Source organism: Leopardus geoffroyi, chromosome C3, assembly GCF_018350155.1.
Source record: "Leopardus geoffroyi isolate Oge1 chromosome C3, O.geoffroyi_Oge1_pat1.0, whole genome shotgun sequence".
Taxonomy (NCBI): Eukaryota; Metazoa; Chordata; class Mammalia; order Carnivora; family Felidae; genus Leopardus; species Leopardus geoffroyi.
Window position 1 is genome coordinate 60,091,734 of NC_059338.1, and position 13,048 is coordinate 60,104,781.

Below are 13,048 nucleotides of genomic sequence, written 5' to 3' on the forward strand. Positions count from 1 at the left end.
TAGAATGAGTCCGGAAGCTTTCATTTCATTTATATTTTTTGGGATAGCTTGAGAAGTATAGGTATTAACTCCACCTTAAATGTCTGATAGAATTCCCCTGGGAAGCCATCTGGTCCAGGACTCTTATTTGTTGGGAGATTTTTGACAACTGATTCAATTTATTTGTTGGTTATGGGTCTGTTCAAATTTTCTATTTCTTCCCATTTGAGTTTTGTTAGTGTGAGGGTGTCTAGGAATTTGCCCATTTTTTCCAGGTTGTCCGGTTTGTTGGCATGTAATTTGTCATAGTATTCTCTGATAATTGTTTGTATTTCTGTGGTGTTGATGTGATCTGTTCTTTTTCATTTGTGATTTAATCTATTTGGGTCCTCTCTTTTCTTTTTTGAGAAGTTTGGCTAGGGGTTTATAAATTTTGTTTATTTTTTCAAAAACCCAGCTCTTACATTCATTGATGTATTCTACCTTTTTAAAAAAATTCTATATTGTTTATTTCTGCTCTAATCTTTATTCCTCTTCTTCTGCTGGCCATGGGGTTTCTTTGTTTCTTTGCTGTTCTGCTTCTAATTCCTTTAGATGAGTCATTAGGATTTGTATTTGGGATTTTTCTTGTTTCTTGAGATAGGCCTGGATTGCAGTGTATTTTCCTGTTAGGACTGCCTTTGCTGCATCCCAAAGAGTTTGGACTGTTGTGTTTTCATTTTCATTTTCTTCCATATGTTTTTTAAATTTCTTTTTTAATTGCCTGGCTGACCCATTCATTGTTTAGTAGGTTGCTCTTTAACCTCCATTCCTTTGGGGTTTTCCCGTTTTTTTCTTGTGATTGAAACGATTTCAAACTTGATTTCAAGTGTCATAGCATTGTTATTTGCAAATATGCATGGTGTGATTCTCAATTCTTTTATTTTTATTGAGGCCTCTCTCATGATCCAGTATGTGATCTGTCTGGGAGAATTTTGCATGTGCACTTGAGAAGAATGTGTATACTGCTTCTTTTGGATGAAAAGTTCTGAATGTATCTGTCAAGTCCGTCTGGTCCAATGGATCATTCAAGGCCATTGTTTTTTTTTGATTTTGCCTAGAAGATCTGTCCATTCACTAAGTCCCCTGAAATTACCATATTCTTATTAATAAGATTGCTTATGTTTGTGATTAATTATGTTATATATTTGGGTGAATTCAATTGGGGGCATAAGCATTTATAATTGTTAGCTCTTTTTGATGGATAGACCACGTAAATATGATAAAATGCCCCTCTTCATCTCTTCTTACAGACTTTAGTTTAAATCTAGTTTGTGTGATGTAAGTATGGCTACTCCAGCTTTCTTTTGACTTCCATAGCATGATAGATGGTTCTCCATCCCCTCACTTTCAATCTGAAGTTGTCCTTAGGTCTAAAAATGGTTCTCTTGTAGACAGCATATAGATGGATCTTGGTTTTTTTTTAATTTTTTTAATGTTTATTTATTTTTGAGAGAGACAGAGACAGAGCGTGAGTGGGGGAGGGGCAGAGAGAGAGGGAGACACAGAATCTGAAGCAGGCTCCAGGTTCTGAGCCTGTCAGCATAGAGCCCGACACAGGGCTTGAACTCACAAACCCTGAGGTCATGACCTGAGCTGAGTCAGACACCTAACTGACTGAGCCACCCAGGTGCTCCTGGATCTTGTTTTTTAATCCATTCTGATACCCTCTGTCTTTTAATTGGAGCATTTAGTCCTTTTACATTCAGCATTGTTATTGAAAGATATGGATTTAGTGTCCTTGTGTTATTTGTAGGTTTCATGGTTGTGGTGATGTGTCTGGTCTTTTGTAGTCTTTGCAGCATTCCACTCACAGAGTACCCCTTACGATCTCTTGCAGGGCTGGTTTAGTGGTCATGAACTCCCTCAGTTTTTGTCAGTCTGGGAAAGCCTTTATCCCTCCTTCTATTCTGGATGCAGCCTTGCTGGATAGAGAATTCTTGGCTGCACATTTTTCCTATTCAACACATTGAATGTTTCCTGCCACTCCCTTCTGGCCTGCTAAGTTTTGGCGGACAGGTCTGCTACTACCTTTATGTGCCTACCCTTGTAGTTTAAGGTCCATTTGTCCCTAGCTGCTTTCAGAATTCCCTCTTTATCTTTGTATTTTGCCAGTTTCACTATGATATGCCATGGAGAAGACCTATTCCTGTTAAATCTGAAGGGAGTTTTCTTTGCCTCCTTGAGTTGGATATCTGCTTCCTTCCACAGAATAGGAAAGTTCTCATTTATAATTTATTCAAGTAATCTTTCTGCCCCTTTCTCTCTCTCTTTTTCTGGAAGTCCTATGATATGGATATTATTAAGTTTCATTGAATCACTTCGTTCTCTTATTCTCCCCTCATGGTCTAATATTTTCTTTTCTCTCTTTTCCTCAGTTTTATCATTTTCCATAATTTTATCTTCTATTTCATTTATCCTCCACTCTGCTTCTTTCCTCTTGTTCTTACTGCAATTAGTTTATTTTGCACCTGCTTTATAGCATTTTTAATTCATCATGGCTATTTTTTAGTTCCTTGATCTCTGCAGCAATAGATTCTCTGCTGTCCTCTGTTTTTTTCAAGCCCAGTGATTAATCTTAGGCCTATTATTCTAAATTCTTAGCAAATATCTTGTTTGTATCTGTTTTGAGCAATTCTCTGGCCGCCATTCTTCCTGGAGTTTCTTTTGAGGTGAATTCTTCCTTTTCATCATTTTGGCTAGTATTCCGTCCCTTACTTGTTGTAATAGTTTGTTAATGTGTCCTGTACCTACGAGCACTACTATATTAAAAAGGGGTTATACACTGTCCAGGGCCTGGCCTTTCAGGAGGTGTTTTCGTAATATGTTACATGCTCTCTGTTGTTGTGACTCTGGCTGCTTTGTCTCCCTACTTTTTTTTTTTTTTTTTTTTTTTTTTTTAAAATTTTTTTTTTCAACGTTTATTTATTTTTGGGACAGAGAGAGACAGAGCATGAACGGGGGAGGGGCAGAGAGAGAGGGAGACACAGAATCGGAAACAGGCTCCAGGCTCTGAGCCATCAGCCCAGAGCCCGACGCGGGGCTCGAACTCACGGACCGCGAGATCGTGACCTGGCTGAAGTCGGACGCTTAACCGACTGTGCCACCCAGGCGCCCCATCTCCCTACTTTTAATAGTGCTTTGGACCTTCCACCATGAAGTAACCCTGGAAAAACAATTTGAAAAAGAGGGTGGTGGTGGAAGAAGCCTTATCCCATACAAAGAGAGAAATGACAGGGGTGGGCAAAAAGAAAAAAAAAAAAAAAAAAAAGAAAATTGACCAGACATATGACCATATGACTTAATCCTGAGAGAGAGAGGAAGATAAATAAGAAAGAGATACAGAAGAGGTGTAAAAATAATAGATTCAATATGTCTGCTTAAAGAAACCAACAACCAGAATAAGCAGACTAGAGAACAAAGAAATTAGAGGAAGGAAAGGAAGGAAATAAAATAAGAATTGTCCAAGAATCAAATCAGAAAATGCAAAACCGCTGGGTGCCTTGGAGCCAGTGGCTGTGCTGGTCTGGAGGAAGGGGTTGTCTGGTTGGCCAGTGTCAATCAAACACTGGTAAATTCACAGTGACCAGACTTGGAGGGGTGTGGCTTGGTAGGAGGCGGGTCCTGCCTCCACTGTGGGCCCTTTGTTCCCTAAAGCCTCATCTTGTTGGTGATGGGGATAAAAACGGTGACACCCCAGTCTCTCCTCCCCGGACTGGGTGTCCCAAACACTCTGTTTAAGCCATCTGCACAGTGCTGTGCATGTGGGAGCAGGCTGGGTATGTTCTGCTCCACAGTCTCTTGCACCTCCCAGGTGCTCAGCAGGATTCAAACCCCCATGTCTTAAAGGGTCCCACTACATGCCCACGGTTTCAGGGAAGTGCCACTCTGCCCAGCCAGATTTCAAAGGGCCTCTGGCTCCTCACAGTGCTGCGTGGGCGGGAACAGGGTGGTTTGTCCCACTCGACTACCTCCTGCACCTCCCTGGCACATGGCTGGGATTCAAACCCCATTGTCTTAAAGGATCTCGCTCTGCTCACCCCAGTTCCAGAAAAATGCCACTCCACCCCAGTGATAGAGGGCCTCTGGCTCCCCCCACAGTGCTGAGCTGGTGCAAACGAGGCCGTCTGTCCCGCTCCACAGTCTCCTGTGCTTCCCTGGTGCTTGGTTGGGATTCAAACCATCAGTCTTAAAGGATCCCACCTGTACACCCTGGTTCTAGGGTACAGCCCCTCAGCCCAGCCAGCCGACAAAGGGCCTCTGACTGGTGGGTGCAAGCAGGGTCTTTTGTCCTTGGAATGGCTATGTGCCTTCTTCACAGAGCACTCAAGGGAGGGGATTGCTTTCTCTCACTGAGGACTGCACCTCTGTGCTAGTTACCAAGACTGGGACTGGCTCCCCTTCTCCCCAGGTACGTCAACGGGGCCGCTGGCCCCAGTCCAGAGAAAGCCAGGCACTTAAGAAATTAGATCTTTCTCTTTTTTCTGTTCCCCGGTCCATGGGTTTTCTCTGGTCCAAATACAGTCCTACACTTCAACAGCCTCTCTTTCTCTTCCTTTTGTCTCTCCAAACAAAGGGATCCCTCCCCTCTCTTCCTATGCCTCCCATTTTATCTCTCCAAGTTTTCAATCGTGCACCTATGGCCCACCAAATTGTCCCCATGGGCCCCTGGAGATGTCTCTGTCACTCTGCAGCTCATACTCTTGGAATTCCAAGTTCTCTGACCTCAACACCGCTGTGTTTGAGGGATGGGGGAAACTCGGGTCCCCCTACTTTGCTGCCAGGTTGGCCCTGTTCCTATTTTTCTTTATATTGCATAATTGCTGATAGGTTTAGACAAAACAGATAATATAATAGATTTGTTTTCCATGTGGCATTCAGAAAGTACCTGTTTGGTATCTTGTTATGTATATGAAGAAAATGCGCTACTGCCGCTGCTCATACTGACAAACCATCTTTTTACTTCTTTTTTATCTGCCAATTCTGTTAGTTCAGTTAAGTGGCTTTTATGTAGTCATCCTCGCGTTGTCAATTGCTAGGGGAGATTTGTAGGACCTGTGTACATACTTCATGGGCTGAAGGAGTTTTCAGTCAATTTGAGGAAAGATTAGATGCACTCAGTAAGGTGTTATGCCACCATCCTGGATGGCCTACCGTTACTTCTGAAAATGAATGGTGGCAGGGTGCTGTATCAGTGTTCTGATGCATGAGTGGTCCATGTGAGGTGGAACTTCAGCTAGACTTTTACTGAGAGATTAAATTCCATAATGAGGAGAACTGGGGAGTTATGGTAATGGAGTGAAGTTTGACTTAGGGAACATGGAGGGATGGATTTGGGTGGGTGGATTAGAGTCATATGGAAACAATTAAATGCTAGGTTGCAGAGGTGGCATTTGTAGGTGTTAAAGAGCCATAAAAGAAATTTGTGTTTTGCTTATTTTCTGCTAGTAGAGCTCTGCTATGAAGGAAGGGTTTTGAGATTACCATCATAGCATTGTGATATATTACAATACTGGAGCGTAGCTAAAAAACTGGACTGAACCAAATTTGTTGTTGTTGTTGTTTGTTTATATGAAGTTTTATAAAGTGCTTTCAATATACTTTGTATTTTGGTGAACTGTGCAATCCTAAAGTGAAACCGTTTATCCCCTTAGTTGTTACTGCCTTTTTCATGTGGCACAAAGTCAGAGGCTGAGTGGGTCTGTTATTAGGATGATAAAGCTCTCTAGGCAAGAGTTGCTTTGTCAGGGAACGTATAGCTTGCTGCCTGGGTAGGTGCTTGACTACACTTTCCATGAAAGGTTTAGGTATTGCAGAAACGAAAGAGGCAGGATTCTGTGCCTAACGTTTGGCAGCAGGCAAGGAGACATTTTCCTAAAGCAGTGGCTGGATGCACCGCTGTCAGAGCATCAAGCCTTGACATATCCCTCACCCAAGTCTTACTCTGTTCTTGTAAGAATGAGGATATTCTCTGATATTTTTGTCAATCCTCGTAGACGGAATTACTTCAATTTCACGACTGAGATCTCATTTCCAACATCATGTTAATTAAACAAACTACTAATTTCACCGGCGAAAAGCTATTTCTGACACGCAGTAGGCTGAAAAGCAAAGCCTTTGCTGTCGATCAAGAGAGGAATAGTTGAATGGGGCGCCTGGGTGGCTCAGTCGGTTAAGCGTCTAACTTGGACTCAGGTCACGATCTCACGGTTCATGTGTTTGAGCCCCATGTCTGTGCTGACAGCTCGGAGCCTGGAGCCTGCTTTGGATTCTGTGTCTCCCTCTCTCTCTGCCCCTCCCCCACTTGCACTCTGTCTCTCTCTCTCAAAAATAAATAAACATTCAAAAAATGTGTATGAACAGGTGAAACAGTATGGAAAGCTGAAATGCTTAGCCAGGTCTGCAATGTGGCCCTTATGTAATACTAGCCAAATCTGGGAATCTGAATTCTCAAATAGGGCCAGCGTCTGTAAAGTTAAAGCTTAAACTACAGATATATACACTGTGTCTTACTGTCTATGCTGAACAATAATTTGTGAATTTATTAGATTAATTTGTTAAATGCATTATAGAAATAGCAATGCCTGTCCTGGGTTAACTCCATTTGCTTTATAGTCTCAACACAGTGGTTACAGTACGGTTTTTTGTTGTTGTTGTTTGTTTTGTTTTGTTTTGTTTTTCATTTGCTCTTCACCTCTACAATACTGTTATTCTCTTTGTTTTACTTTAGGTTGACCATACCTACAAGTAAGGAAAATATCATGGAGAGAATCTAGGGCATGTATATTTTGAGTGCATGCATCCTAAAATGGTTAAACATGTTATTCTGAAATCCTAATGAGAAGTTTTCCAAGGTGTTTATAGGCCTCAAAGTGGCCTCCTTTGTGAGATTTCCACTTTGCTTCCTGGCATTAGGTGTAGTTATGAGCCTTCTCATTCTGTCCAGATTCTGTTAGTCTTCAGCTGGGAAGCACTTTCTTTGCCAGAAGATCCCTGTCCAATTTTTTTACTCTTGGCAAGTTCATTTACTTTTTCGTGGTTTTTGTCCCAAACATTTTGAAGCCTGGACCCATGATAAGTTGGTTTCCTAGGCTTTTTGTTGTTGAAGGCAAGGAAGCTATTATTGTTCTGTGGTGCCCAAGTACAGCCTGTCCTTTGACTTTGCCACAAGTGTTTAAACAGATTTTAAAGGGACATCATATTCAAATGTCTTAAAGATTCTAGTTCAGGGAGTTCTCTGAATGTCTGGATTTTCTGGTCTTCTATTTCCTTGCAGATGCACACGGAATCTCCACCACAAAAAAAAAATTATATTTTTCTATAGAAAATAAATTGAGATGTGCCTGGGTGGCTCAGTCAGTTAAGATTACACCTCTTAATTTCAGTTCAGGTCATGATCTCATGGTTCATGAGATTGAGTTCTGATTCAGGCTCTGTCCTGACAGTGTGGAGTCTGCTTGGGATTCTCTGTGCTAGCCCCTCCCCCATGCACTGTCTCTCTCTTTGTCTCAAAATAAATATTTTTTAAAAAAATAAATTGAAAAAGAAAGAAAAAGTTGAGACAAGTATGGTTATGAAGTTGAAATAATTGTGTGAATGAATGTTGACATTATGAATCTACATTAGATAGTAGGCAATGCTGTTTTAACGTTTGATACACACACACACACACACACACCCTGCATATGTATGTATAAGATAAAAATGATGTTGTAATGTAACAATGAAAAAAACTTCATTTTTTCATGATTGAATTAAAATAGCTTTACATTTTATTTTTTTTATTTTTATTTAAAAAATTTTAAATATAGCAAGATCAACTTTACACCTGGGCTGCAGTCAGCCAACCCACTCACTCACTGGATTACACAGAAGGGCAGTTTCCCCGACGAGTCCCACCTGTTTGGCCACCAGCTACACCTCCTGATGAAGAACACAGGTCTAAGGATGTTGAAACAGGTAGGAGCCCAGAATGTTCTAAAAGTGTGTGATGTAAAGTACTGTGCAGTGCTTACTGGGTACTAAGTCTTAAATTTCTCTTCTGTATTTCTTAGATTATGATCTGCAGCTAACTCAAACAAAATCAGTAGGAGTCTTGTTAAATTGAAAATTCTTATGCTCCACTTTCAAGGCTGCTGAGTTAGAATTCTAGGGGATAGGGCACTGGAATTGTCCAGTTATTGTCGTGTATAGAAAAGTTTGTGAATTACTGCTTCAGGTGGCCAGTGGTAGCCACCACCTGAGGTTGAGGCTCCACATCCTGAGTTGGGCTGAGAATGCCAAAAGGAAATTTCTGTCTATTGCCTTTGAAGATGGTGGCCACCTTACCTCTCCACTCTGACTCTCTTCCTTTATTGCTTTCCTTGATCCTTTTCTTAACTTCAGAGATAATGGGGACATAGAGATACAAGTTTCACAAAATCTAAATTTTGAGTAATCTTTTAAAAACTGTACAGTGTTCAAATGTATCTTAAGATTTTTCTTTTTGGTTGTTTTTCTCTTTGCATCTTTTGTTGTCTTTTAAAGTATTTTGTATTATTGGGTGGGAAGATAGAAAGATTAATGTCAGCTTTATATGGAGCCTGAAAGTGGGAAAGCACTTTGTATTTGTCTTAAGAATTAAGAATCACATTTGTGCAGCAATGTTTTATGAAATTTGGTTGTTTAATTCCTTTCTAAAAAGTTTTCAGTTTGGTATAATAAATTTCTGACTTCTCAGTGGACTGATCCATAAGTGGAGAGTAAATTGAAGGGCATCATTACTATTCAGATACCTATCTATCATCAAATTTTCCTAAAATAGTAGCATGAGTGTTAGAGTTAAGAATTTTGATTTTCCCCCACATTGACTTATAGAGAAAAAGTCATTAGAAACTCAATTTGGACTTGTAATAACAGAGTATAGCATATGAGCTTGAAATATCATTTACCAGCTTTGTAACCTTGGGCAAATTTCTTAATCCCTGTACTCCGTTTCCTCATCTGTTAAATGTCAGTAAGAATAGCATCTACTACATAGGGCTGCTTTGAGAATTATATGAGTTAATGCATGTTAAAGCATAGAATTAGCATCCAGAATGTTGCATTGGGCTTGGTATAAGTGTTTGCTATGGTTATTGTAATTATTTTCATTATTTCACATCATTATTTATTATTTCCTCATGAGTTCCCTTTAAAACCAACAATAACCCACAGTGTTAAGGATTTTATTCTAGGCTCTTTTCCAAAGGTCTGCAAAGCAAACTCAGAGTTTATAATCCTGTATTTACCCTAGTCTCTGGAGGGATGCACTTATGTCTTTCTTCTTTCTACTGAAGCCCAGAATGGGGGGCCCACACCCAACCCAGAATGACCCTTTTTCAATGTCAGATGCTTTTGAAACACTGCTTAGTGTTCACTAGATGGACTGTACTCCCTAAAATGAGCAACAAATGAAAGATAGGAGGTAGGAAATGTTGTTCCATGTAGGGCTCTGAATTTCTTATAACACAGTACAGTCGATCAAGGGCCAAGGTAGATTCCTTAATGCAAATATCTTCAGAGATGAAGGGTTCTAACATGATGGCACCTGAGAATAAAGCAATTACCTAAAAGTGTATTTCGTTTTAAAAAGAAAAACACAGGGGCTCCTGGGGTGGCTCAGTCGGTTGAGCGACTTCGGCTCAGGTCATGATCTCATGGTTCATGAGTTTGAGCCCCGCATCAGGATCTGTGCTGACAGCTCAGAACCTGGAGCCTGCTTCCAATTTTGTGTCTCCCTTGCTCTCTGCCCCTCCCCTGCTTGCTCTCTCTCTCAAAAATAAACATTAAAAATAAAAAAAAACCCCACACAACTAAAAGTATTGATCCTGTTAAGTACACTGTATTATTCATGTTAAAAGTTACATTGATTACTTGGCAGGAAATAGCCAGGTATAGATACAGAAGAACTAAATTACAGTTTCATTGAGAGTTCTCTTAACAGTTGTCCATGTCCTGTGTTTTACATCATGATTAGTGTGGTATTTTCATTTTATTCTTCTCTAGTATGTCTTTCTCCACTTTTCTGAAACATTTATATTCTCTTCTAAAATTTTAAGGTACTTTAAAAATGTTATGAAATATTTTATATTATTGATTTTGTATACTGGAGGAGGACTAGATTGAAAGGTAGTGATAATATACATTTTAGTTTGGTAAAAGATAATAGTTGGAATTGATACTAGGAAATTTGTAACTTAGTTTTTTCTTTGTTGTTTGGTGTAGCTTATAAAATGACAGAGAAAGTAATTTTTAATATAATAACTTGTATCCTTTTAAAATATGCATTCTTGAAGAGGATGATGGGGGTAAGTAGAAAATAATTTCATGTAGTGATTTGTTTTTCTCCAGTTGATCTGTTATAAACCTCAATAGCTATATAGCTTTCTTTTGTTCAAATGATATAATGGTACTTTTCTAAACTTTTCCTGCTGTGACTCCATGGGGTATTCTGATTCTAGGGCCATTTATTAACTATTTGCAGTACACTTAATGACAATTGCTGTACATCGTTTTGTAGTGACATCATGGTGAAAGTCAGTATTTGCAACATGTGGCCCCTTTCAATTTTAGTTTAAAAGAGTTCAATGACTTTATTTTCTTTCTGAAGAAGAAAGACTTTCAGTTACATTTTAGAAAATCGAAAACTTGTGGGATAACTGGGTAGCTCAATTAGTTGAGCATCCTACCCTTGACTTGGCTCAGGTCATGATCTGATGGTTCATGAGAATGAGCCCCTATTGGGCTCTGTGCTGACAGTGTGGAGCCTGCTTGGGACTTTTTTCTCTCTCTCCTTCTCTTTGTGTTCCTCCCTCACTTGTCTCTCTCTCTCTCTCAAAATAAATAAATAAATACACTTAAAATTTTTTGAAAACTTGTTTCTTGCCTTTTTTTTTTTTTTTGGTCTTGGACTCTTTTTAATATTTATTACTAATTCACATCTCCAGCTAATTCAGATTTCTGTTGCTGCCTCTTCTGCTTTTCTCATGCTTCTGACTTAATTTTTTGTAATCCCTTCTGTGAGGGAGGTTTTTATCCACCTTTCATATATTGATGAAAGAACCAACTCTCCTATATATGGATTTGAGTTGCAGAGGTCAAGGTAAGGCCTTGATTTCTCTCCCCATCAGTGATATGGAGAAGGGCTGCAGATTCTTGGGAATCTTTTACAGTTGGCATTTTTTTCACAGATCAGCATAAGGTGTGAAAATTGACCTTTGAAGTCTATAGAATGCCTCCTGGAAAGATAAGCCTAGCTGGAAAGGAAATTGGGGAGCATTGTTCTGCAAAATTTGGTGGCGGAAACATTGATAAGAAGGAAACCTTTCCATTTGTCTTGTTTTCTCTTTCTTTTATATCTCTTCATTTTCCTTATATATATAACACCCTCCCCACCCTCCATGGTTGTTTGTTCTTCTGGAGTCCCATGACATTTTATTCATATCTCTATCATTCAAATTACTTATGTATTTTAATTTATCTGTTTATGTATATTTGTCTTTGTTGAAGACTCCCAACATTTCAAGACCTTTGGGCACATAGTATATGTTTAAATGTTTAAGTCAATAAATTAAGATCTTTTGTTGAAAAAGATCTAAATAACTATCTACTTAGCACATAAATGCAAGCATTTGAGAGAGTTTTGTGTGTGTGCTGAAACAGCCCATGGACCATTTTCTGGGCTCAATACCAAGTTTCAAAAGCTATTCACTGGATTCACAGAAATCAAAGAGATTATTAACTTTAATTTTCAAATTTATGCATAATAGAGGCACGATGTCTAGATGTGTGTGGGGACTTATTACGTCTTTAAAACACCAAGCCCCTTATCTTTCTTCGAAAATGTGAAAGGCCAAGTAGAGTAGTATTTAGGAAGGCAGTTTGGGGGACAGAAACCCTGGAGGAAAATATGTAGAAGAAAATCTGGTAGAAACATGGCAGGGACTTTTTATATAGAAATCCTAAAAATCATGTTTACATGTTAGCTGAAAGGACTGCAACCCACCTTTGCTCCAGAATAGATTTGAAGGCGTACAAGAGGAAGACAAAAGAAAATAAATCAAACTGAAAGAAATTTAGGATGGAACAATAAGATGAAGCTGAAGTCAGCTAGTATACAAATATACTTCAGAAGGACTTGTAGCTTTCAAAAATAGTTGGAAATTTTTCTTTAGGTTTAAAGTAGAAAGGGAAATGGGGACAATTCCCTAATGATCCTCTGTGTGCCTGAGGTTAAAAGCGACAGTGTCTTTTCTGGACTTTTATATAAAGAAGTGGTATTTCTGATGGTTCCTAATAAGAGAGATTCTGTGTGCTATAATGCAAACAGTATCATCAACTCATTTCCAGGAGTAGTCTGAATGCTTTAATACACATTCAGTTGGGAGTAATGCAGAAATTCTATAAATGACCCAGGAAGATTGGATAGTGTTCTATTTCTCAGCTTCCCACTTGATCAAGGGATAAAATGTACCAGAAAAGATTGACCGTGTCTCCTATAGATAATTCTTCATTTTCAAATTTATTTTTTGTAATTTTGGCCTGCATTTCTCTCTTATGTATGCAAGCTAAATATTGTGTGTCAGTGTTCTTTGTGGGCATTGAGGGGACATATCCATACCATGAGATACTCAAATAAGTGGAACATAAGGTTGTTTCTTTTAGGAAAATTACACGTTTAACTCCATCTCCATTTGTGGAAGGACATAGTATACCAGAATTAAAAGCATCTGCCATATATTAGGCAGCTAATCATAAATTATATTATTTAAGTTTAATAAGTTCTTTCTCAATTAAATTGACTAGACTTGAATCAAATTGATGTATTAAAGAAACAATATTTTAATAATTTTACATAAGTGCATTTTATGTATTTTATTTAATGCATTTTATGCATTAAACTAATGCTATAAAACTCTTTAGAGACTTTAATTACTTTTTAGAAGTCATACTTTATGTTTTAAAGAGGTGATTTAATTTATTTTCCATTCATGGCAGAAAGGCATATCCT

General features: G+C 38.8%; 1 protein-coding gene across 1 annotated transcript in view; it reads left to right on the forward strand.

Moving 5' to 3' along the window:
- FMN2 (formin 2) overlaps positions 1–13,048 on the forward strand; it is a 391,822-nt gene that overhangs the window by 99,626 nt on the left and 279,148 nt on the right. Inside the window, exon 3 of the mRNA XM_045453074.1 lies at positions 7,830–7,977. Coding sequence (XP_045309030.1) covers positions 7,830–7,977 — 148 coding nt within the window. The remainder of the gene's footprint in view (positions 1–7,829; positions 7,978–13,048) is intronic.